Source organism: Martes martes (genome assembly GCF_963455335.1).
Source record: "Martes martes genome assembly, chromosome: 9".
NCBI lineage: Eukaryota > Metazoa > Chordata > Mammalia > Carnivora > Mustelidae > Martes > Martes martes.
This window is the reverse complement of record NC_137896.1, coordinates 86,622,690-86,645,694: the sequence shown is the minus strand read 5'-3', so window position 1 is coordinate 86,645,694 and position 23,005 is coordinate 86,622,690. Positions and strand designations below refer to the sequence as shown.

Sequence of the window (23,005 nt, the reverse complement as noted above, 5' to 3'; positions counted from 1 at the left end):
GGTATACAGAGGGGAGTATGTAAGGTACTTGAAAAACAGAACATAATGGATGGCTTATATATATCCTGTTTATAGAAAATGTTTAAACCCAAAGAATAGTGAGAGGGATCAAGCCAGTCTACTCACAATAAGGAGAGTTGGTGTCAAGTGCAGTACGTTTATTATTCCCTTCTCTAGCAGCTCTTTAAATCTTCACTGATGTTGACGGGCATTTTTTTGCGACCACATAGAGCTAAATTATAGAGCTCATTCTCCTAAGTGCGGTTCCTAGACCAAGAGCATCACCTAGGAACTTAATAGAGATGTTGTCTTCATCTACCACTCCAAACCCACTAAAACAAATTCTGGGGTGAGGCCCAGCAGTTATTTTAAGAAGCACTCCAGGTGACTGCGATGTGTATTCAAGTTGGAGAACCACTAGAGTAGAACTGGCTTTCAATTAGCTCCTGGATAGTTTTTACCAGCCTCTTCTATACAAAGACCAATTTAGTAGTCTAATGAAGTAACAGGCTCTGATAGTATTTTTCTTCCAGTAAAAAAAAATTAATGCTCTTTTCATTGAAACTATCATGTCTGATACATTAGTAATATTTTGTTCTTAGAGGAAGCAGTTTCAGATTCCCTGTTGGAAAACTTAATCAGGGGCGCCTGGGTGGCTCAGTGGGTTAAGCCACTGCCTTCAGCTCAGATCATGATCTCAGGGTCCTGGGATCGAGCCCCGCATCGGGCTCTCTGCTCAGCAAGGAGTCTGCTTCCTCCCTTCTCTCTCTGCCTGCCTCTATGCCTACTTGTGATCTGTCTGTCAAATAAATAAATAAAATCTTTTAAAAAAAAATAAAAAAAGAAAACTTAGAGTAGGTCTGATACAATCACAACATTTTTAAATTGGTGTTCTTGTAAGTAAATAATATATCCTATTGCAAAACAACTCTGTGAGTGATAGAAATTATTCCATTACCAATTTTTATTTACCTTTAGCACACACATAACACAGTATTTTCTACAATATTGTCTTCATTAAAACCATAAAAGGAAAAATATGACCGCCTCTTAATGTACTTGTTAAGAACAAAATTTTTAAAAAGCTGACCCTCTGACAAATATAAATTTAATCCCTGTCTTTACATCAAATATATTTTGGCAGTTTTAACAGCATATTAATATTCACAATTGTAGTAGAGACAAATCATTTTAACTAAGGATCAGTGTTCTCTTACACCATTTTGCAAAAGTAGCTACTGCCATAATCTGATGGACTCCAACAATACATGTTAAACTTTGTTACAGTTACTTTTAGAATTCACAAGCTTTTATTCATTTTGTCCTACTAGTGACTGACTACAAGGACAACCATTCATGATATCTTTATACAATAGATGTAGAACTGGTTCTTAAGTTTGACTGCATATTAGAATCATTTGAGAAGCTTTAAAATCTTAGTTATTCCAATGTGCAGCCAAAGTAGAGAACTACTGCCTTAAAAACAAGATTTCAGCAACCAGTTTCTAACCCCAAATGCTACAGTAGTTTTAGAAGCATTTAACAGTTTGAACATGGACTGGATTTGATCAAGTGTGGTATCATTCTGAATATCCTACTCTAAGGTCAGTGGCTCTGAAGTAATCTGAGTTGCCTCTGTCATCAGACTGACAATGCTTACTGTCAAGATTACTACTAGAGTTCTTGTTGAGAGAAATCGCTCTACACAAAATGAATCTGCTTTGATAATGCATTAGGTTTTCTGGGACTTTTAAGGCACTGAAAACCCTTTAGAGACATCTTAACTGCCCACATCAGTGATTCTCAACCCAGGTTGCACCTCAGGAACTTCTTAGCTACAATGCTGAGCACCTAGCCTCAATCAACTAAATCAGACTCTGGTCACATGAGAGTCTAACAATATTTTTTAGAGTTCCACAGGTAAGGATTTGAAAATGCAATTTCTTAAATCAATACCCTGTGTTTGCTTTCATTTTACTTGAGATTTTTCTGTGACAAAGTTAACCTACTAAGGCTTCTGAATTTCACCCCTAATAAAATCAAGTCAGAAGCAGTCCAAAGAACATTCAGAAAGTCAAGCCTCCTGGCATGGGCACATCTACTTTGAAAAAGGGTATAAATTAACTAAAGCCAGACGTATGATACCAGTTCTTGTAGTAGTTGTAACTATCTGAAGGTCACTTCCAGCTGTGAAGCCCAAGAGATCTAGTCCCCCACTAAAACTTATTTTTAAACTCTTCCTCATGTGCTCAGCTTAAAATATTCTAAAGTTTTGTTCAAAATCCAGGGTCCCATTCCCTAGACCTAGAGAATCAATCTCCAGAGGAGCTTGAGAACCCATATGTTTAACAAATCCCAAGTGATTCTATACTGTTGATGGATATTAAAAGAATTAAGAAATTTTGGAGATGGCATAAATGCAGTAGTTAACACCTTCACACTTAATTAGAAACTTGTATTTTCTCATAACTCACTGGGATTACTTTTGTTAAACAATACCAATTTATGGCAAAATAGCTAATTCAAAATCATCTCTGCTAGATTGTGTTCTTTGCCAGTGATACTTCATTTGGAACCAGAAGGGAGAAAAAGTGATAGTGTTATTTCATAGTTCAGTTTTAAGTTTCTCATATAAGTCCTCTTGGTCAATCATGTCTGTGTGCCCATTCCAGCGGTGATAAGCAAGAAGAGCAGCATTGTGGGCGGCAATGGCACTCATCTCCATGGCACTTGCTGCACACTCTATACCATTGAGGTAGTAAAGTCTGTCGTGGAGTATGATGGAGGGACATTTCTCTGGAGGCTTGTAATGAGGATATGCAAGCCATGACTGCTTCACAGCATAATCATAGGACAAAAAGAGCTTTAATATTTGTTCTTTAGTGAGAATTTCTTGGGAAAAGATCTTCCAAACGTATCCCCTATCTGTTAATGGTTGAGGATTATCCTTTTCTGTTACAGAGGACACAATCCCAATGCTGTTAATGAACAAATCTGAATTATCAGTGGTTAAGATTGTACTGAGATCAAATTTGTCTAAGGCTCTAGAGCTAAAAAGAGTTGAATTCAACTGCCCCTTAATTAAAGTTGTCACTATATGCTGGTAGTACTGGTGGAATTCCTCAATTGGAGGATCAAAGTTGAGGAAAGTTATATTGGACATTTTTCGATTCAGTGGAGTGGCCACCAAGACGATGTCATAGACATCTGAACGGATCTCAGATCCAATTTGATAGATCACTTCATACATCTTTGTGGGATTTCCTAGAAGAAAGAACATACATTTTAGTGCTTCTAACATACTATGCACCTTCCAAAAATAATTTTATTACTGTAATAGTTTATAAAATGTAAAATAATTGTAAGTTAATTCTAAGGAATTAAAGAGTTTTATCCTTTAATATAACTATGCCAAATTGAAGCCAGTTTTCTACTGGAATAGAAATGAAACCTTATCAATAAGTACAAAATACGGAATTATACTTTAAGAATGAGATTATTTTTAAATCCAAGGAGATGTGCCATTGTACTTGAGCACATCTGTGAATATTTCCATGTGGTACAACATATACAATTTATAATTCCATCATTTGGAACGAAGAAATGACAGAAGAGTGGTTTTTCTTCCTGAGCAATTATTTTCTAGAGGATAAATAAGAAACAGTAGAATTTCAGGCTCACCTGTATGCTTGGTCCTTGTTTTTTCCTCTATGTACATTACTGAGCCAGATATAAGGTTGCTTTTGGACGCCCGAAGGAGCCCTGAGCAAACAAGTTTATTGCCACCTTCTACTGCCCAAAGGCCAGAATCAGCAGAGGACAATGATACTGCCCCTGTCAGTGGTAGGAAAAAAAAATGTGTTTTAATTCTGACTCTGCAAAAGGCCCTCTACCACTCTCTTCCCAATTTAGGTGAGGTCTGCTCCAGACACTGCCAAAGAGCCTCTGGGGGCAAAAATCTCAGTGAAAGCTAAGGACTCTCCCCCACCCCACACTAAAAATGTACAGATCTACATACACACAATCTTGCCAACCATGTCTGAGGTTTCAGAGAAAGGTAAGTCTTCTCCAACTCGGCCTAAAGTTAGGAGCCACCATAGCATCAGGTAAGCCCCTCTGTGAACTAATGTATGTAACTGTTCTAAGCCTTGGCTTACCCACAAAACCATTGATGTTCATGCTTTGGCCATAATTGACCCTCATGACAGGTGCAACAATTTCATTGAGGAATTTCTCCGAGAAGCCTGCTTTCTGCAAGGTTTCAAGAAGTGTTCGGTTAAGCATTCCAAGGAATTCGTCCCCTCCTAGAGAATGTAGTAACTTTTCTACACTGCTGAAGGCATAGTCATGAGACTGGTAACGGTAGATCCTTTTGAAAAGAAGAGACAAGGCCATTAAACACCAAACAAGATAAGGGGAAGGGAATTAGCATGTTTCCTTGCAATAAATTTCTACCTGTGGTGTAAGATGCACCTCAGTCACCATCTTCCCCAGGTATCCCAGAAGCTCTTATCCCCACTCACACCTCCTCAAGTAGTTCACTGTCCTTTGTATATTCTGCATTAATGTGGTCACTGGGAGCACCTTTAAAGGAGTGGGTATGTCCTAGGTCTTATTTTCATTCAACTATTTTATCTTCAGCAGCAGTTAGGCATGTCTAAAATTAAATTTTATCTTTCCACCAGACTTGATCCTCTCCACCCACTCCCTATCCCAACCAAAATGTAGATTGGGATGTTCACTCCTAATACTCTACATGTCACCCTCAGTTCATTTAATTTCAAACAAATATTTTCACGTCTTTCTGCTTCTCGCACCCAAGAAGTAAACCTTACCAGTCTCCACAACATCTCTCTTGTTAGCTTCATTCTCATTGCCCTGACCTTAACTCAGGATTTATATTCAAACTACTAAGATGAATAACCGATCTACCTGCTTCCAGTTTATTTGGAACATTTATGAATCTCCCAAAAGCCCTAAAATACTCTTTAGTCATTACTGACTTACTCAAAAAAACAATTACTGCTGCTTACTAAATAAACTCCTGACCTTAAAAAAGGAATGAATTTTAGGGGCGCCTGGGTGGCTCAGTGGGTTAAAGCCTCTGCCTTCAGCTCAGGTCATGATCTCAGGGTCCTGGGATCGAGCCCCGCGTCGGGCTCTCTGCTCAGCAGGGAGCCTGCTTCCCTTCCCCTCTCTCTGTCTGCCTCTCCACCTGCTTGTGATCTCTGTCTGTCAAATAAATAAATAAAATCTTAAAAAAAAAAAAAAAAAAAAAGGAATGAATTTTAGAGCCAGACTCATCAAGTCTAATTCTTTTGCTTTAACTGCAGATACAGAAATAAGTAAAAGGACTTCTGTAAAAGTCACATGAGAAGTAGAAGGCTCAAGCACAAGCTGTCCCTCCTTCCCTCAACCACACACACAGAGACACACACACATGCACACCCTCTCTCTCATACCCTCCACTTAAACACACCTGACTCATTCACTGATCTCTAAATACACTATCTATATTGTTCCCCAACACTGCTCTAGCTCTTCTCCAACTAAAATACACTTTGGGCTTGAACCCCACCTCCTCTGCAAAGCCTTGCCCAACTATTATTAATCTTTAGAACCACCTAATGTTTTCCTGAACTTCATGAACTAAAAAGAATATCCACGCAATAATTCAATATGTAATTTTTCAAGCTGCAAGTGATACAAAAAGATACGATTCCTTTCCCATCAAGGAGCTTACAGCTGGGGACAGGTAATAAGGCACATACACAGGTTAAGTATATGAAACAAAGGAAGAAATAAGTACCAAAGAAAGATCTCTGTCTTACATCAACTTCTCTCAAAGTTGTAAATTTTTTTTTTTTAAGATTTTATTTCTTTATTAGAGCATGCACAAGCAGGGGCATCAGGAGAGGGAGAAGCAGACTCCCTGCTGAACAGGGAGCCTGATGTGCAGCTCGATCCCAGGACCCTGGGATTATGACCTGAGCTGAAGGCAGACGCTTAACCAACTGAGCCACCCAAGTGCCCCAAAGTTGTAAATTTTTTGAGTAGGCGACAATGTCACATCCATTTCAATATTACCTCCTATCTAAAAGTATAGTATACCAAACATTGAATACATTTTTGTGGGAGAAATTGATAACAATGTCCAAACAAAAACTAAACTCCTTCCAACTATATCAATTGGTTTCTAGTCCCTAGGAAGCTGGAAAAAGCAGAGGATGAAAACCCAAGAGTTCTTTAGAAAATAGACTGAGTATCTCAGAAAATGAAGAAACGGGGCACCTGCGCGGCTCAGTGGGTTAAACCTCTGCCTTCAGCCCGGGTCATGATCTCAGGGTCCTGGGATCTAGCCCCGCATCAGGCTCTCTGCTCAGCAGGGAGCCTGCTTCCTCCTCTCTCTCTCTCTGCCTGCCTCTTTGCCTACTTGTGATCTCTCTGTCAAATAAATAAAATCTTAAAAAAAAAAAAAATGAAGAAATCCTTTGGCTAATGGTCAACAAGACAAAACAGCCAATTAAATAACATATATAAAGAAAGTTCTCCATGCCACCACCTGCCTGGGACCCAACCTCACTACATCAAGCCTCCAGTAAATGCCCCCTAGACATGAGACAACAGAGACCATGTAATCACTGAGCACTGAAACTGTTTTATAATACTAGTTGCATAAGAATACATATTTACTAAAGAGATGTATAATTTCTGCTAATCAGACTGCTTTATAGCCTTTTTTAAAACTACATTTGTAAAACCCTTAACATTTATTCATTCAGTAAATATTTATGGAGCATTAACTTTGAGCCAGGTATTCTAGGTGCTAAAGATGCAGAGGTCAACACAACAGGGGGGAAAAAAATCCCTAATGGATCCTGGGTTCTAGCTAGGGAAACAGGTAGTAAAAAAATTAATGTGAGTAAATTCTATAACAGTTTAGAGGATGATAAATGTTAAGGAGAAAGCAAATCAAAAAGGAAGACTGAGAAGACTTAGTAGATTGCAACTCTAAATAAGATGGTTCCCAAAGATAAGTAGAGTGGTCAAGGAAAGCCTCACTAAGAAGGTAACATCCGAGCAAAAACCTGAGGGAGGTGAGAACTGCAGCATCCAGAGGAGAAAATATTTTTGATAGAGAGAGTGGTGCAAAAGCCTGATGACAGAAGCATGCCTGGTGTGTTCAAAGAACAATGCCAGTGCAGTTTAAACAGATCCAGGAGAGCAGGAAGAGACACGGTCAAAAAAGTATTGGGTGGGGAGTGAAAGATGAAACACTTCTGGAAGGGTGGAATAAGGACTTCAGAAAATCTATCTAAAAGCAACAAGAACACTGGCAAAAATCAACACCAACATTTTCAAAACTCTGGAGTTAAACCAGACTTGCCAAAGTCCCAGGAGTATTTTTTCTAGAGAGATGGCTGAATCTCAGTAGGAACAATGAGCCCATTGGCAGATTAATTTGCCCGATTCCCATTCCCCTCAGACCAGCAAGGTAGCCTTCAAAACCAGCAGTCTTGCAACTATATATAAATACCTGTGAAACCTACAACCTGGCAACCATGGGAGAGGATAGAACAGGTCTGGAGCGCCTCCGAATCCCTATCCCAAGCAAAGTGCCACAATTTGACCTATCTGGCAGCTCAATGAAAAGTTCTATCCTTGGGACTTGTCTCAACTTGACCTGATTCAGAGCTTGATCTGTACAAACAGCCCATCCTGAGGGAGTCTGTCAAGAAAGAAAAATTAGGGGCGGGACGCCTGGGTGGCTCAGTTGGTTAAGCAGCTGCCTTCGGCTCAGGTCATGATCCTCAGCGTCCTGGGATCGAGTCCCACATCAGGCTCCTTGCTCGGCAGGGAGCCTGCTTCTCCCTCTGCCTCCATCTGCCAGTGCTCGCTCACTCTCTCTCTCTCTCTCTGACAAATAAATAAATAAAATCTTTAAAAAAAAGAAAGAAAGAAAGAAAGAAAGAAAAGTTAGGCGCAATTTAAAAATCACAGCTACCTGAGGCTATGATATTAAGTGGGGCTCACAAGAGGCTGACCAAAAGACTTAAAAAACCTGGAGAATGAAAAACACAAATTCTTGGTGACCCAGAAGGCCATGACTATGTATAAGGTTATCACATGCCTAGGAAAGACCTTAGAAGGCCTTAATCTGTCACCTCTGGTTGACTTTGAGGCTTTGAGCAAGCAGAAAGTAAAGGCTAAAGTAGAGTTGTAAACCACCCATTGAGAGCATTGGAAGCTTAGCCCCCAACACACAATTAAGTGACCATGCATGACAAAGAATACAGACTTCATAGAATTAGTCCTAGAAAGTCACCAAACTAACATCAAAAACAACAGACCCTGGGGTAGCTGTGAAATCTGAATCCCCGAGTTGCCAAATAATGTTACTTTAAATGTCCCAATCCAACAAAAATCATGAAACAGAGAAAGTGTGACCCAGGGGTGCCTGGCTGGCTCAGTGGGTACAGCATGTGACTTGATCTCAAGGTTTTTTGGTTTTTTTTGTTTTTTTTTTTAATTTTTATTTATTTATTTGACAGAGAGAGAAGAGAGATCACAAGTAGGCAGAGAGAGAGGAGGAAGCAGGCTCCCCGCTGAGCAGAGAGCCCGATGCGGGGCTGGATCCCAGGACCCCGAGATCATGACCCAAGCCAAAGGCAGAGGCTTTAACCCACTGAGCCACCCAGGCGCCCTGATCTCAAGGTTTTGAGTTCAAGCTGCACATTGCGTGTGGAGAGTACTTTAAAATAAAATTTAAAAAAAAATGGGGTCCCTGGGTGGCTCAGTCAGTTAACCAGACAACTCTCTTTATTTCGGCTCAGGTCACAATCTTAGCCCTGAATTGGGCTCCCTGATCAGCGGAGAGTCTGCTTGTCCCTCTTCCTGCCCCTCCCCCCATGTTCTTGCTCTCTCAAATTAATTAACTTATTGATTTTTTTTAAAAAAGAATGACCAAAACAAGGAAAGGAAAAAAGAGTCATAGAAACTGTCCCTGAGGAGACCTAGATATTGGACTTACTAGATGAAGACTTTAAATCAGCTGTTATAAATATGTTCAAAGAACTAGAGGAAACCATGTTAAAGCATTAAAGCAAGAATGTAAACAGTGTCTCACCAAATATCAATAAAGAGTCAAACTTTTTTTTTTTTAAATTCTGGAGTTGAAATGTACAGTATCTGAAATGTAAAATTCCCTAGAAGGGTTCAATAGCAGATTTGAAGTAGAAAAATCAGTGAACTTTAAGGTCAACTGAAATTATACATTCTGAGGAACAGAAAGAAAAGAAAAATGAGCAGAGCATCGAAGAACTATGGGACAACAAAAAGCATACCAACATAAATATAATGGGAATTGTAGCAGAGGCAGGAAGGGGGCATGCAAATAATGGCCAAACACTTCCCAGATTTGAAAGAAAACATTAATCTGCACACCCAGGAAGCCAAATCTAAGCAGTATAAATTTAAGAGATCTACACCCAAAAATATATAGACAAGAAAGACAAAGAATACCGAAAGCAGCAAGAAAAAGGCAACTGATCCAGAAAAAAGGATCTTCAAAAAGATTAACAGCTCACTCTACTCATCAGAAACTATGAAGGCCAGCCAGAGTTGGTGGGATGACATATTAAAAATGCTGAAAGAAAAGTCTTATCAACTCAAGAGTTCTACATCGAGCAAAACTATCCCTCAAAAATGAAGAGAAATTAAAATAATCCCAGGTAAACAAAAACATGGAATTCAATACTAGCAGACCCTCTCTACAAGAAATTAGACGAGAGAAATTCCTTCAGGCTGAAATACACTAGACAGAAACTCAAATCCCCATCAAGAAATGACAGGCACTGGTAAAAGTAACTGTATAAAGTAAATACAAAGAATTAAAAATAAAATCAAAGATATTTTTAAAACATCCGTGTTTAGTGCAGCATTATTCACAATAACCAGGAGGTAGAAGCTACCTACAAGTTCATCAGCGATGAATGAATAAAACAAAAGAAGGCAACAATGGAGGAATAAACAACAGCAACATAAACTGTATAGGAAATAAATAGCAAAAAGGCAGGCATAAACCCTACATTCATGGTAACTAAACACAAGTGGATTAAACACTGCATTCATAAGGCAGAGACTGGCAGAACAGATAAAAAAAAAATCATGATCCAACAATATGTTGTCTACAAGAAATACACTTTAGATTCAAACACAAGTAGGTTGAAAGTAAAAAGATGGAAAAAGATACACCATACAAACAGTAACAAAAAGATAGCTGGAGTGATCACACTAATATCAGAGAATATAGACTTTAAGACAAAAATTGTTACCAGAGGCAAAGAAGGACATTTTATAATGATAAAAGGTTTAGTCTGTGAAGATGTAACAATTATCAACATACAAACACCTAACAACAGAGTTCCAAAATACATGAAATGAAAATGACAGAACTGAACGGAGAAACAGATAATTTAACAATACTAGTTGAAGACCAATATCCCACTTTTTTTTTTTTAAGATTTTATTAATTTATTTGACTGAGCTCACAAGTTGACAGAGAGGCAGGCAGAGAAAGGGGGGAAGCAGGCTCCCTGCCAAGCAAAGAGCCCGAAGGAGGGCTCGATCCCAAGACCCGGGGATCATGACCTGAGCTGAAGGCAGAAGCTTAACCCACTGAGCCACCCAGGCACCCCAATATCCCACTTTCAGTAACGGGCAGAATAGAACATCAACAACACTAGTTCACTGGGGCTGCCATAACAAAGTTTCACAGACTGAGTGCCTTAAACAACAGAAATTTATTTCTCAAAGTTTTGGAAGCTAAAAATCCAAGATCATGGCATTGACAGCTTTGGTTTTGAGGACTGTCACCTTGGCTTACAATTAGGTCACCTTCTCACTGTGTCCTCCCAGGATCCTCCTTATATACCTGCACATCCCTGGTGTCTCTTCTGTGTTCTAATCTCTTATTCTTATAAGGACACTAGTCACATCCAATATGGCCCACCGTAGTGGCCTTGTTTTAACTTAATTCCCTCATTAAAAGCCCTATCTCCAAATACAGTCATTCTGAGGTACAGGGTAAGGTTAGGGCTTCAACCTATGAAGGGAGTAGGGCATAATTCTGCCCATAATAAACAGGAAATAAAAAATTAGGAGACGATTACCTACATCAGGTCTTTCAAGCCATTGTACAGATTTTGGCCATTACTCTGCATGAAATAGCTACTGAAAGTTTGTATTTTTAATTTAAATTCAAGGTAGTTAACATATATAGTGTAGTACTGGTTTAAGGAGTAGAATTTAGTGATTCATCACTTACATATAACACCTAGTACTCATCCTAAAAAGTCCTTCTTAATACCCATCCCCCATTTAGCCCATCCCTTGACCCACCTCCCCTCCAGCAACCCCTATTTATTTATTTATCAGAAAGAGAGAGCACAAGCAGGGAAAACAGCAGGCAGAGGGAGAACCAGGCTCCCTGCTGAGCAAGGAGCCCATTGTGGGACTCGATCCCAGGACCCTGGGATCATGACCTGAGCCAAAAGCACTTAACCAACTGAGCCACCCAGGCATCCCTCAGTTTGTTCTTTTAACTATAGAGTCTCTTATGGTTTGCCTCCCTCTGTTTTTATTTTTCCTTCCTTTCTCCTATGTTTATCTGCTTTGTTTCTTAAATTCCACATCTGAAGGATCATGTATTTGTCTTTCTTTGACTAACTTATTTCGCTTAGCATAATACTAACTCTAGTTCCATCCACACTGTTGCAAATGGCAATATTCCATTCTTTTTGATGACTAATATTCGTGTGTGTGTGTGTGTGTGTGTGTGTGTGTGTGTTTCTCCACGTCTTCTTTGGCCATGCGACATCTGGGCTCTTTCCATACTTTGGCTATTGTTGATAGTGCTACTATAACTGGGTGTGTGTGCCCCTTCGCATCAGGACTTTCGTATCCTTTAGATAAATACCTAGTAGAGGAATTGTTTGGTCGTAGGGTAGCTCTGTTTTGCCAATGAAAGTTTCTGAGCAGAGAAGTAATATGATGACTCTTAGATTTTAAAAAGACCTCTTTGGCTGCTATGCTGAAAACAGATAGTCATAGCACAAGGGCAAAAGCAGGGAGGGGAGTTAGTGTTAGTTTCCAGTGGCTACTGTAACAAACTGCCACAAACTTAGTGGCTTAAACAATACAAATTTATTATCCTATAGTTCTGCAGGTTAGAAATCCAAAAGTCAATTGTCACTGGTGAAGATGTCGGCAAGGCTGGTTCCTTCTGGAAGCTCTGAGGGAAGGATCCATTTTCTTGCTTTTTTCAGTTTCTATAATCGCCTGCATTCCTTGGCTCGTGGCACGTTTCTGGGATCATTCCGACCTCTTCTATTATCACATTTCCTACTACTCACTCTGATCCTCCTGCCTCCCTCTTACATGGACTCTTATGATTACACTGGGCCCACCTAAATAATTGGGAATAATCTTCCCGTTTCAAGATCCCTAACTTAATCATATCTGCAAAGTCCCTTTTATCATGTAAGATAACACACTGGCAGGTTCCAGGGATTAGGGTGTAGACATCTTGCAGGGGGAGAAAAGCATTTGATTCAGCCTACCACAGGAGGCTACTCCAAAAATACAGACAAGAGATAATAGTGGCTTGTTTCAAAGCGGTACAAGCCATGGTGGTGACAAGTGGTGAAATTCTGGACACATTTTTAAAACTCATAGGATTAAAGATAGACTGGATTTGGGAAAGGAAGGAGAGATAAGAGTAAAAAATGACTCAAAATATTTGTTAGGAGTACTGGAAGGAAAAAAGGGTGTTTATAAAGCCTTTCACTGCAAATCCTATCAGTCTCAGATTAAGAAATGTTAATGATCTAATATGTCCTCAGAAACATACTAAATGCTAGAGCCAAGGATGAGCTTTAACCTAGCCCAGAAACCAAGATATTCCAACAGGAAGCCATCACTGAACCAGATGATTCAATTCAACAGACATCTGAGTGAATATCTACTGGATTCTAATCACTGTACATACGACAGAACACCACAAGTGTGTGGGTGGTGTGCTCCATATAACATTCATGGGATGTTTGAAAAGAGAAATGAATGGCAACTAGAGATTAAGGGAAGGCTTTTCTGGAAAAGGCTGAGAAGAGATCAGACTCTGAAGTAAGGAATAGCATCCAACCAGAACTGCATAAATAAATGCTCAGAACTGGAAATTAACCTGGAAAGTATGTCCATACTGGGAAGTATGGATTGCATGGGCTACAGGATTTCCACAGCTCCTCCAAAGCAGCTCCACCAAAAAGAAAAATAAATGCATACTCGCATGGGTGTGGGGTGTTGCCTATCACCCTCTTTCAGGTGTCACGTGGGCCTTCACTCACACTGTGCCCTCTGAAATGGAAGCACAAAAACGACAATGTACTTCTCCAAAGCTGGTCAGCAAATCCCCCAAAAGTTTTTCCAGAAGGGGACCCAACTGGATTTGTCATATACATTGAAAACAGGGAGAAAAAACTGAGCAAGGGCTTTAGGTTTTTATACTATTCAGAGAAAGAAAAAACTCAAGAATATTACCCAATTGCACATTTTAACCTAATATTTGCAACTTTGTAGGTAGGATTCACTTGAGGTACTTTAAAAAATACCAACGCCCATGGGCACCTCAGTGCCTTCAGCGCTCAGGTCATGATCCCAGGGTCCTGCTCAGCATGGGTGGCCCTGCTTCTCCCTCTACCACTCCCCCTGCTTGTGCTCACGCGTGTGCGCACGTTCTCCCTTTCTCTCTCTCTCTCGCAAATAAATAAAATCTTAAAAAAAAAAAAAAAGACCCCCACGTGATTCCAATGTGCAGCCAAGGTTGAGAACTACTGCTTCACTGAAAAGTAGGGCATCTGTTGTTCCAGATTACTCTTTAACAACCTCTATAGTTCTCAATTCTGATTTTTGCAATAATCCAGACTATCTCCAACAAGGGGTGATATTACAAATACAGTTGACCCTTGAATAACACAGGTTCGAACTGCGCAGGTACATTTATCCTTGGGTTTTGGTTTTTTGGTTTTTTTCAGATACATACAGTGGAGTACCACAACTATATTTTCTCTTCCTTACAATTTTTCCATATATACATATTCTCCAGCTTACTTTATTATAAGAATTAGACATAATATACAAAATACGTATTCATTGACTGGTTATGTTCTTAGTAAGTCTTCCTGTCAACAGCAGGCTATTAGCAGTTAGGTTTGGGGGAACTCAAAAGTTATACACAGATCTTCAACTATTGGCACCCCAAACCCCCCCATATTATTCAAGGGTCATTTATCTATTTAATAACTGGTACAGCATTGAACAGAAAATAGACTGATGACAGCACTAGAACTGAGTCAAGATTCCCTGCTGGTGGCGGGTGTAAGGGGTTTGGAGAGGAGGCAGAAAGGGAGGAGTGGGAATACACAAGGCAACAGCTATGTCACTACTAGTCCAGCAGTATTTAACTACTTTAACAATTGGCACATGCTGACTCAATACCAGCCTTCTCTCCAACTTTCTCAAGGAATATGATAAAATTATCAAAATAAAATTTTTATGTTCCTGACTTATTGAAAGAAACAGAAATGTAGGGTGCATGGCCCTTTGAACAACATAAGGATCAGTGCTGTATAATCAAATATCAAAGACAAACCAGAGGGAGGCAGTAATTCCATAAAGTAGGGGAAATGTTTGCTAAAATCAAAATAGGGGTGCCTGGCTGACTCAGTCAGAAAAGCATTTGACTGGGGCACCTGGGTGGCTCAGTCCTTAAGCGTCTGCCTTTGGCTCAGGTCAAATCTCAGGGTCCTGGGATTGAGCCCTGCATGGGGCTCCCTGCTCAGTGGGAAGCCTATTTCTCCCTCTCCCACTCCCCCTGCTTGTGCTCCCTCTCTCTGTGTGTCTGTCTCTGTCAAATAAATAAATAAAATCTTTAAAAAAAAAAGAAAGAAAAGCATTCAACTCATGATCTCAGGATTGTGAGTTCAAGCCCCACATTGGGTCCAGAGATTACTAAAAAAAATAAACTTTAAAATCAAAAATAGTGGGCATCTGGGTGGCTCAGTTGGTTAAGCAACTGACTGCCTTCGGCTCAGGTCATGATCCTGAAGTCCCAGGATCGAGTCCCACATTGGGCTCCCTGCTCGACAGGGAGTCTGCTTCTCCCTCTGACCTCTCCCCTCTCATGCTTTCTCTTTCTCTCTCTCTCTCTCTCAAATAAATAAAATCTTTAAAAAAAAAAATCAGGGGCACCTGGGTGGCTCAGTGGGTTAAAGCCTCTGCCTTTGGCTCAGGTTATGATCCCAGGGTCTCAGGATTGAGCCCCGAGTCGGGTTCTCTGCTCAGTGGGGAGCCTGCTTCCTCCTCTCTCTCTCTCTGCCTGCCTCTCTGCCTACTTGTGATCTCTGTCTGTCAAATAAATAAATAAAATCTTTAAAAAAAAATCAAAAATAGTATAATCCTGGGGCACCTGACTGGCTCAATCCATACAGCATGCGACTCTTATCTCTGGGGTCATGAGTTCAAGCCCCACATTGGGCACAGAGTTTACCTAAACAACAACAAAAAAGGTATAATCTATGTATCCCATCACTGTGTCTTTTTCACAGTTCTGTAATATCCAGAATTCACTTTAAAAGTGATTTCTTAATTTCTCACAGGGCAGTTCTCTACATGCCAAGCAAACCACTGGTAAGAAAACTTAGAGGCAGGGCTGTATCTGATGCCATCTGAACTTGACTTTCCTGCTGAGCATGCAGCAACATGCCACCTCCCTTCCTTACAAAGTGACTGACTCTCTCTACACAAATTCTGTATGTTTTCTTACTTATTGGTTTACTGCTTGTTTCTCTACTAGAATGTATATTCTTTGAGGACAGGGACATATTCTAGATTCTATATCCTCAGGACCCAGAATAGTGCCTGGCACATAATAAGCAGTCAATATTTGGTAAATGAATAAATGACTACTTTAAAACAATCTGCACTGGGGCACCTGGGTGGCTTAGTGGGTTAAGCTTCTGCCTTTGGCTCAGATCATGATCTCAAGGTCCTGTGATCAGAGCCCTGCATCAGGCTCTCTGCTCAGCAGGGAGCCTGCTTCCCCCATCTCTCTGCCTGCCTCTCTGCCTACTTGTGATCTCTCTCTCTGTCAAAAAAATAAATAAAATCTTTAAAAAAAAAACAACAACAATCTGCACTGTAGCTGACCTTAATGTACCCACTGGAAAAGTGTTTGAGGAATTGACCTAACAACGATGTTTAAAAAGTGAGGGGCACCTGGGTGGCTCAGTGGGTTAAAGCCTGTGCCTTCAGCTCAGGTCAAGATCTCAGGGTCCTGGGATCGAGCCCCACATCAGGCTCTCTGCTCAGTGGGGAGCCTGCTTCTTCCTCTCTCTCTGCCTGCCTCTCTGCCTACTTGTGATCTCTGTCAAATAAATAAATAATAAATAAATAAATAAATAAATAAATAAAAAGAGAAATCCCAGGGGTGCCTGGGTGGCTCAGTCAGTTAAGTGTCTGCCTGGGGCTCAGGTCATGATCCCAGGTTCCTGGGATCGAGCCCCACATCGGAACGCCTGCACAGCAGAGAGCCTGTTTCTCCCTCTCCCTCTGCTGCTCCCCCTACTTGTGCTCGCTCTTTTGCACTCTCTGTCAAATAAATAAATAAAATCTTTAAAAAAAGAAAGAGAAAGATATCCCAAACTACCATAAGTTACAAAAACTATAGTATATTTATCCTACTCAATCCTTATATCTGTCCTTGTCAATACTTGGGTCACATATGACATGTAATTTTACCTTTTTAACAATTATTTTACTACACTGAAATGCATAGTAATGAAATATCATTAGCACTTACAAGTTAAATTTCTCCAGCATCTAAAATTGTAAACCAGCATAAAAATTAGCACATGCCAACAGCCTTAAAAAAAAAAAAAAGGGCTGTATCTTTTAAAGTTAGACTGATTATTTTATATCATCCTTCCTAATTACCAAAGCAATATACCTAGAAATATCTGAAAATACAGAAAAACATAAAGAAAAAGCGGCACCTTTATTCTCACTACACTGGAATAGTGCTGGAATTCAGTATCTCAATTTAAATTCTGGGGTGGGGGAGGTGCACCTTGGTGGCTCCATAGGTTAAACATCAGATCATGATCCCAGGGTCCTGGGTTTAAGCCCCTCGTCAGGCTCCCTGCTCAGCAGGGAATCTGCTTTTCCCTCTCCTTCTGCTCATGCTCTTTCTCTCATTATCTCAAATAAATGAATAAAATATTTAAAAAGAGAGAGAGCGAGAACTCTGGAGCCAGAATGCCTGGGTGGGAACTCCAGCTCCACCACTTACTGGGTGGGGTGTTCTTGCGCACTTGAAATCTCTGTGCCTCCACCTTCCACATCTGTATGAAGCTAATAACAGTACCTGAGAGAGCTGTCATAAGAATTCAAGGAGTTAACATTTGTAGAGCATTTAAGTGTGTATGGCAAAACTAAATAAGCATTTGCAAAATATGTTTTCAAAAGCAAAAATTAACTACTCTTTCAGTATTCAAGTGGATAAACAGTCTGCATATTTTATACAAACCACTTACCTAACAGTCTGACCAATAGGTCTTACAGTTAGGTAGAGAACTGTTTCAAGAAATAAAATTCCTATAGATCATCTAACGAAAAGGTCTTAGGGTAAACAGAAGGTGAAAAAATTACCTCATAAACTTGTCCAATATATCCTCTACCCACATGTGCATTCGGAGGGACTGAAATCCATAGTGCCAAATTAGTTTAATCATGTTAATTATAAACCAGCTGCTCTCCTCAAACACCAGAGTCTCTCCATTATACACCCCCATTAGGCCACCAGAGCTCTGAATAGTAGAGAGACCTGCAAAAACAGAGAAAAGGTTAGCTAAACTCAGGGTTTCTATGTTGATCAAATGAAAGGTCATCTGAAGCTAGGGGACACTCTGAAGTGAGTGAATTCGAGGATTCCCCAGTTCTCAGGAATTAAAGGAGCTCTATCTTCAGAAAAGTGTGTAATACACTGCTCATTCACTACACTGTCCTAAAGCAGATCTCTAAAAGATGGGTCAGAAAAAATAAAAATAAAATAAAATAAAATAAAAGATGGGTCAGGTGGTCACACAGATATATCAAAATCAGACTGCCCATTTTTAGTTAGAAAAAAACGGAAAAGTCAAAGGAAAATGTCAGAATACAACCTGAGTTCAATTTAAAGACAAATGTTGGGCGCCTGGATGGCTCAGTTGGTTAAACATCTACCTTCATGATCTTGGAGTTCTGGAATCAAGCCCTGCATCGGGCTCCCCACTCAGTGGAATATTTGCTTGTTCCCTCTGCCCTTCCTCCTGCTCATGCTCTCTCTCTCTCAAATAAAGACATAAAATATTTTTTAAATTAAAAAAAAAAAAAACCAGAAACACTAGACATGAATATTTGCAGCATTAACTGCTCCTGGCATACATTTGGCCTCATGGAGGAAAGAGGTCCAGGAAGCATCCATAGGGGATGTGGAAGGCAGCAAAGAGAAAGGAGGCATCCCCGTTCCTGTGTGAATCCTACTCTGCATAATTGGATATTTCAGATAACTGGAAGGAAGCAAAAATTACACAATACTCCCTGAGCAAAGGGCCTGCAGAGACCTGCCAGACCTCCCCCAACCTGTCCAGCTCCTCTGCCGGCAGGGAAGCAGTCAAATGTCCCAGGTTCTAGGCATAGGTCTGCATCCATAACTGTTTGAGTGACTTTAAGCCAGACACTGAAAGCCTCTGGGCTTTTCCCAGCTGTGCAATGAGTACACAAGGTTCCTGCTAACTCAAACCATTCTTTGATTCTTCAACACGAACCCAGAGGTTTAAGAACTAAGAACAGCAACCATCCCCACCCCCACCCCATGGCTGTAATTCCAGATAACTGAAGATACAGATAACTAGCGTCCCATTACAGGAAAGTGGCTCTTAACTAAGCTTGTACTAACTGCTAGCAGCAAAGTGAAGAAAACCGTTTTACCAACTTCTCTGTAAAAGACAACAAGGCGGAAAAGTTTCAGTTCTCCTATCTGATAAACATATCCATGGATGGTCATACAGAAATCTGCTTAGCTCTAGACCAAATTACATACCCAGGTCCTTGACAAAACGCTTCATGTGCAGATTTAAAGGATGGATGACAGAACCTCCTGCCTCATATTCTTGCCCTCGGACAGTCATTGTGGCCAGACGGCCTCCCACCTCTCCTCTTTCAAACAGGTCAATCTTCACATCTTTCCCAAATTTCTGCCGCAAATAGTAGGCTGCTGAAGAGCCACCAATTCCAGCTCCAATAATTGCTATGGGTGGGAATTAAAAAAAAAAAAAAAAAAAAGGAATAGTTTCTTTCCTTCTTACCCAGCTATGTGGGTTTTGTTTTTGAGTAACAGATATTAATCAAGGCTATAATCACCAATTTAGGGAAGTTAGGGACCCGGAGGCAAGTGACAGTTGGGGAAGATAGAACTCTGAATCTGGACAGACACTGCCCTCGAAAAAAGTGGTAGTACATTAATGTACAAACTGACATTGGATTTGGGGTGGGGGCAGATCCCCAAAGGTTCTCAGAGCTCTTTGTCCAGGCACCACTGGTCCTGCACACCTTTTGTACCGAACACAAAGGAACACAGGAGGTGGGCCTTTCCAGCACGCATTTTAAATCAGGTGGCCGCCATTTTTGCCAAGATTTGTTCTGTCTCATTAATATAGATGGGTTAATGTCCCCACCAAACAAAGCTTGAAAGGGAATAAAAAAGAATACCAAACACAGCAAAATCCAAGACTGAAATTTGAGAGTTGATTATTTCCGCTGTGTAGTAGTCCTAGGTAGAGAAATTGTGCAAGCTAGGGCCTCTGGGAGCAGGCCGACCTCAGCAAAGTGGAAGGGGGAATGGGGCTCCAGTCCAGCCTGTCAAGGGAAGCAGACAGGGTCAGCTTGTTTGCACTGCTCGGTGTGCTGTGACCGCGTGCGCCTGTCATCCGCAGAGCGAGGCGGCCGGTCGCTCCAGAACAAACCAGAAGACTGGCCTTCCAAAGGTGCAGCAAGGGGAGGGGAGAGGATCCTCGGCCTCTCCAGACCCCCAGGCCTCCGAGACAGGGGCATGAGAGACGCTTGGCGGCCGGCCGCCCGCCTCAATACCCCCTCCACCGCCCATTCCCCTAGTGGGCACATCGACAAGCCTGGGAAGACACGGTCCCTGGGGCACCGACAGCGACCCTGAGTCATGAACAGAGAAGACTGCGACCTGCGCGGAGGACTCGGTGCGCGCGGCCTGGCTGACGTCGCGGCGGCGAGGCCTGGTGCACTGCGCGCTCCCGCACCCCTTCCGCGCCGCCCCCGCGTCACCTACCGATCTTATCCGGCGGGGCCCGCAGCTCGGCGCTCCCGGGGCACCCCAAGCTGCACAGCAGCAGCCACAGCCCCAGAAGCGAGGAGACTAGCTCCCGAGCCATGAGCCCCATGGCTCCCGGAGCGTAGCAGACCACCAGGAGCACCCGACAAGTCCGCCGGCTGCTACGAGTCTGCGCGCTCCGTATGCCCCGCCCCCGACCGGCCTCGCCCCTCCGAGCTCCGCCCAGGTCCGCCCCCAGCCGGCCTCGCCCCTCCGAGCTCCACCCAAGTCCGCCTGTGGCAAGCGGGGGCCACCGCACCCCCAGTTGGGTGCGTCCCTCCAGGAGTTTCCAAACACGGTTCTCTGGGTCCCCAAGCCCGTCCCAGCCCCTTTGAAACGCACCCTACTTCAAGGACACACCAGAGGCACCAGAAGCGGAGGCTCACCTCAGCTCTCCACCTTACTCCCCATCTATTCAGGTGAAGCATCACTTCTTCACTAGTGCCCTCTTCTGTCCCTTCAAGTCTCTCCCTGTCAAAGAATGCACACAGCAAACCGCTGTCAGACGCGCGGAGCAACAAATGCTTACTGAGTGACCATCATGTTCCGGGGACTGTTGGGCATAAGATGAATGGGTAAACCATGATGGGTTTAAAGGGCGACCAGGGATGGGGTGGTCCAAGATGGAAAGTAATGGCAGATATGAATAAAAGTAATGCACTCGTATCACACAGTAGAACATTATGCAAGCATTAGAAAAATTGTAGGAGCTAGGGGCACCTGGGTGGCTCAGTAGTTAAGCGTCTGCCTTCGGCTCAGGTGACGATCCCAGCGTCCTGGCATCGAGCCCCGCATGGGTCTCCCTGCTCAGCGGGAAGCCTGCTTCTCCCTCTCCCACTCCCACTGCTTGTGTTCCCTCTCTCACTGTCTCTTTCTGTGCCAAGTAAATAAATAAAATCTTTTTTTAAAAATTGTAGGATCTATCCTGGTATCGGTAGATGAGAAAAACAGTGACTGACTGATGAGTATTATAAGATCCCATTTTATAAGTAAAATAAATACCCCACCCCCACTCTTCCCCCCAAATAAACAACAACAACAACAAAACCATCATGTGAACATGAAGAATAGTATGGATGGAAGGAAAAGAAGTTGGATACAAAGAAAGATTGAACTTAGAAAAAGGGAGTATAAAACCCAGTGCAAAAAGCATTCATTCATTGGGCAAATATTTATTGAGTTCCTTGTAAGTGGCAAGCAATGTTCTAGGTGCTTTAGAAAAATCAGTGAACAAAACATTTTTTAAAATATTTATTTAAAAAAATATATTTATTTTGGGGCACCTGGGTGGTTCGGTGGGTTAAAACCTCTGCTTTTGGCTCAGGTTATGATCTCAGGGTCCTGGGATCAAGCCCTGCATCAGGCTCTCTGCTCAACAGGAAGCCTGCCCCACCCCCCCAAACCCCCCCACCCCACCCCCGCTGCCTGCCTCTCTGCCTACTTGTGATCTCTGTGTGTCAAAAAAAAAATAAAACATTTATTTTAATGAAGCTGATATTCCATTGGAAAGAAATATGGTAATTATAACAAATAAGTAAATTATATATTATACAGAGTGGGGTGAGAGGAATGAGGAAGGGGTTGCAGTTTTAAACAGGGTAGTTGGTATAGGCCTCATTGAACAGGATAGAATCTAAGCAAAAGTTTGCAGGAATTGAGAGAGTGGGTCAAGCAAATATCTGGGGAAAGAGCTGTCTAGGTAAGAAAAATACCTGGCATGTTTGAGGAACAGCAAGGAGGCCAGTTAAGCAGAGAAAGAAAGAGGGAGTGAAGGTGGTATTAATGAAATAAGATGAAATCATACAGGAAATAAACACTCCTAGTTAACATAAAAAGATGAAGAGTAAGCTCCATTTTCACTACATCTAGAAATTACAAAGAACTAAATTCTCTGTGTGTTTTATTTTCCTTTTTACAAACTACATTATCCCCACAACACAATTATCGGTGCATTAAGCCTGCTAGGCACTCAATAAATGTTTGTTGGTTGATTAGAATGGACCATATTAGTGACTTTGACACATGTGTCATCTTTAGAAGCTTTAACTGCTGCTGCTGAAACCTTGGGAAGGAGTTTACTGAAAGAATGCTCAGTGAAGACACAGTGTAAAGGACTTGCAAAGTGGAAGGTGGGTCAGAGGCTTTCTCATTCTGCACTCCTGCCCTTTTAAAATAACACTGCCACTGAAAACTCAAAAGGTTTTTAAAAAGGTCATAGAGAGAAATTGCTACCATATATATGAGGAGTAATAATAAGGTAATATAACAAACATTCATACAAAGGAATGCTGTTCAAAAAAGCAGACTCCCCCCTAGGAGAAAAAACACTAAGGTTCTCTCCTTGAACAAATTCCAGCCAGGTTCCTCTGAGCAATCTTCTCCACTAGACAGGCCTTAGCCTGGGCCTATCTTTTCTTTTTTTTTTTTTTGTTTTTAAGATTTTATTTATTTGAGAGAGAAAGAGAAAGAGGATGGAGTGAGCGGGAGAGAGAGAGAGCATGAGCTGAGGAG

The 23,005-nt window shown here is 41.5% G+C and overlaps 1 protein-coding gene across 2 annotated transcripts; it reads right to left on the bottom strand.

Annotated features, from left to right (window-relative positions):
• Positions 1-937: 937 nt before the first annotated feature.
• Positions 938-20,635, bottom strand: PCYOX1 (prenylcysteine oxidase 1). 2 transcript variants are annotated; one of them, XM_080813388.1, is made up of 7 exons: positions 20,453-20,591; positions 19,864-20,010; positions 19,196-19,402; positions 17,764-17,938; positions 4,158-4,369; positions 3,682-3,834; positions 938-3,264 (listed from the first exon to the last, which is right to left on the bottom strand). In XM_080813388.1, exons 3-7 carry the CDS (start codon positions 19,281-19,283, stop codon positions 2,606-2,608), a joined length of 1,287 nt encoding a protein of 428 aa, XP_080669514.1. In that variant the 5' UTR covers positions 19,284-19,402; positions 19,864-20,010; positions 20,453-20,591; the 3' UTR covers positions 938-2,605. The 2 variants fall into 2 exon arrangements, with proteins under 2 accessions (XP_080669514.1, XP_080669513.1); XM_080813387.1 differs by lacking the exon at positions 19,864-20,010 and having other exon boundaries at positions 20,453-20,635.
• Between the last annotated feature and the right edge of the window lie 2,370 nt (positions 20,636-23,005).

Excerpts from the sequence above, each read along its gene's own strand:
- PCYOX1 (XM_080813387.1), bottom strand. The coding sequence starts at position 20,564 with ATGGGGCTCATGGCTCGGGAGCTAGTCTCCTCGCTTCTGGGGCTGTGG. Across the intron at positions 17,939-19,195 it reads GCGTTTTGTCAAGGACCTGG|GTCTCTCTACTATTCAGAGC; the intron begins GTATGTAATTTG and ends CTGTTTTTGCAG. Across the intron at positions 4,370-17,763 it reads ATATTGGACAAGTTTATGAG|GATCTACCGTTACCAGTCTC; the intron begins GTAATTTTTTCA and ends TCTTTTCAAAAG.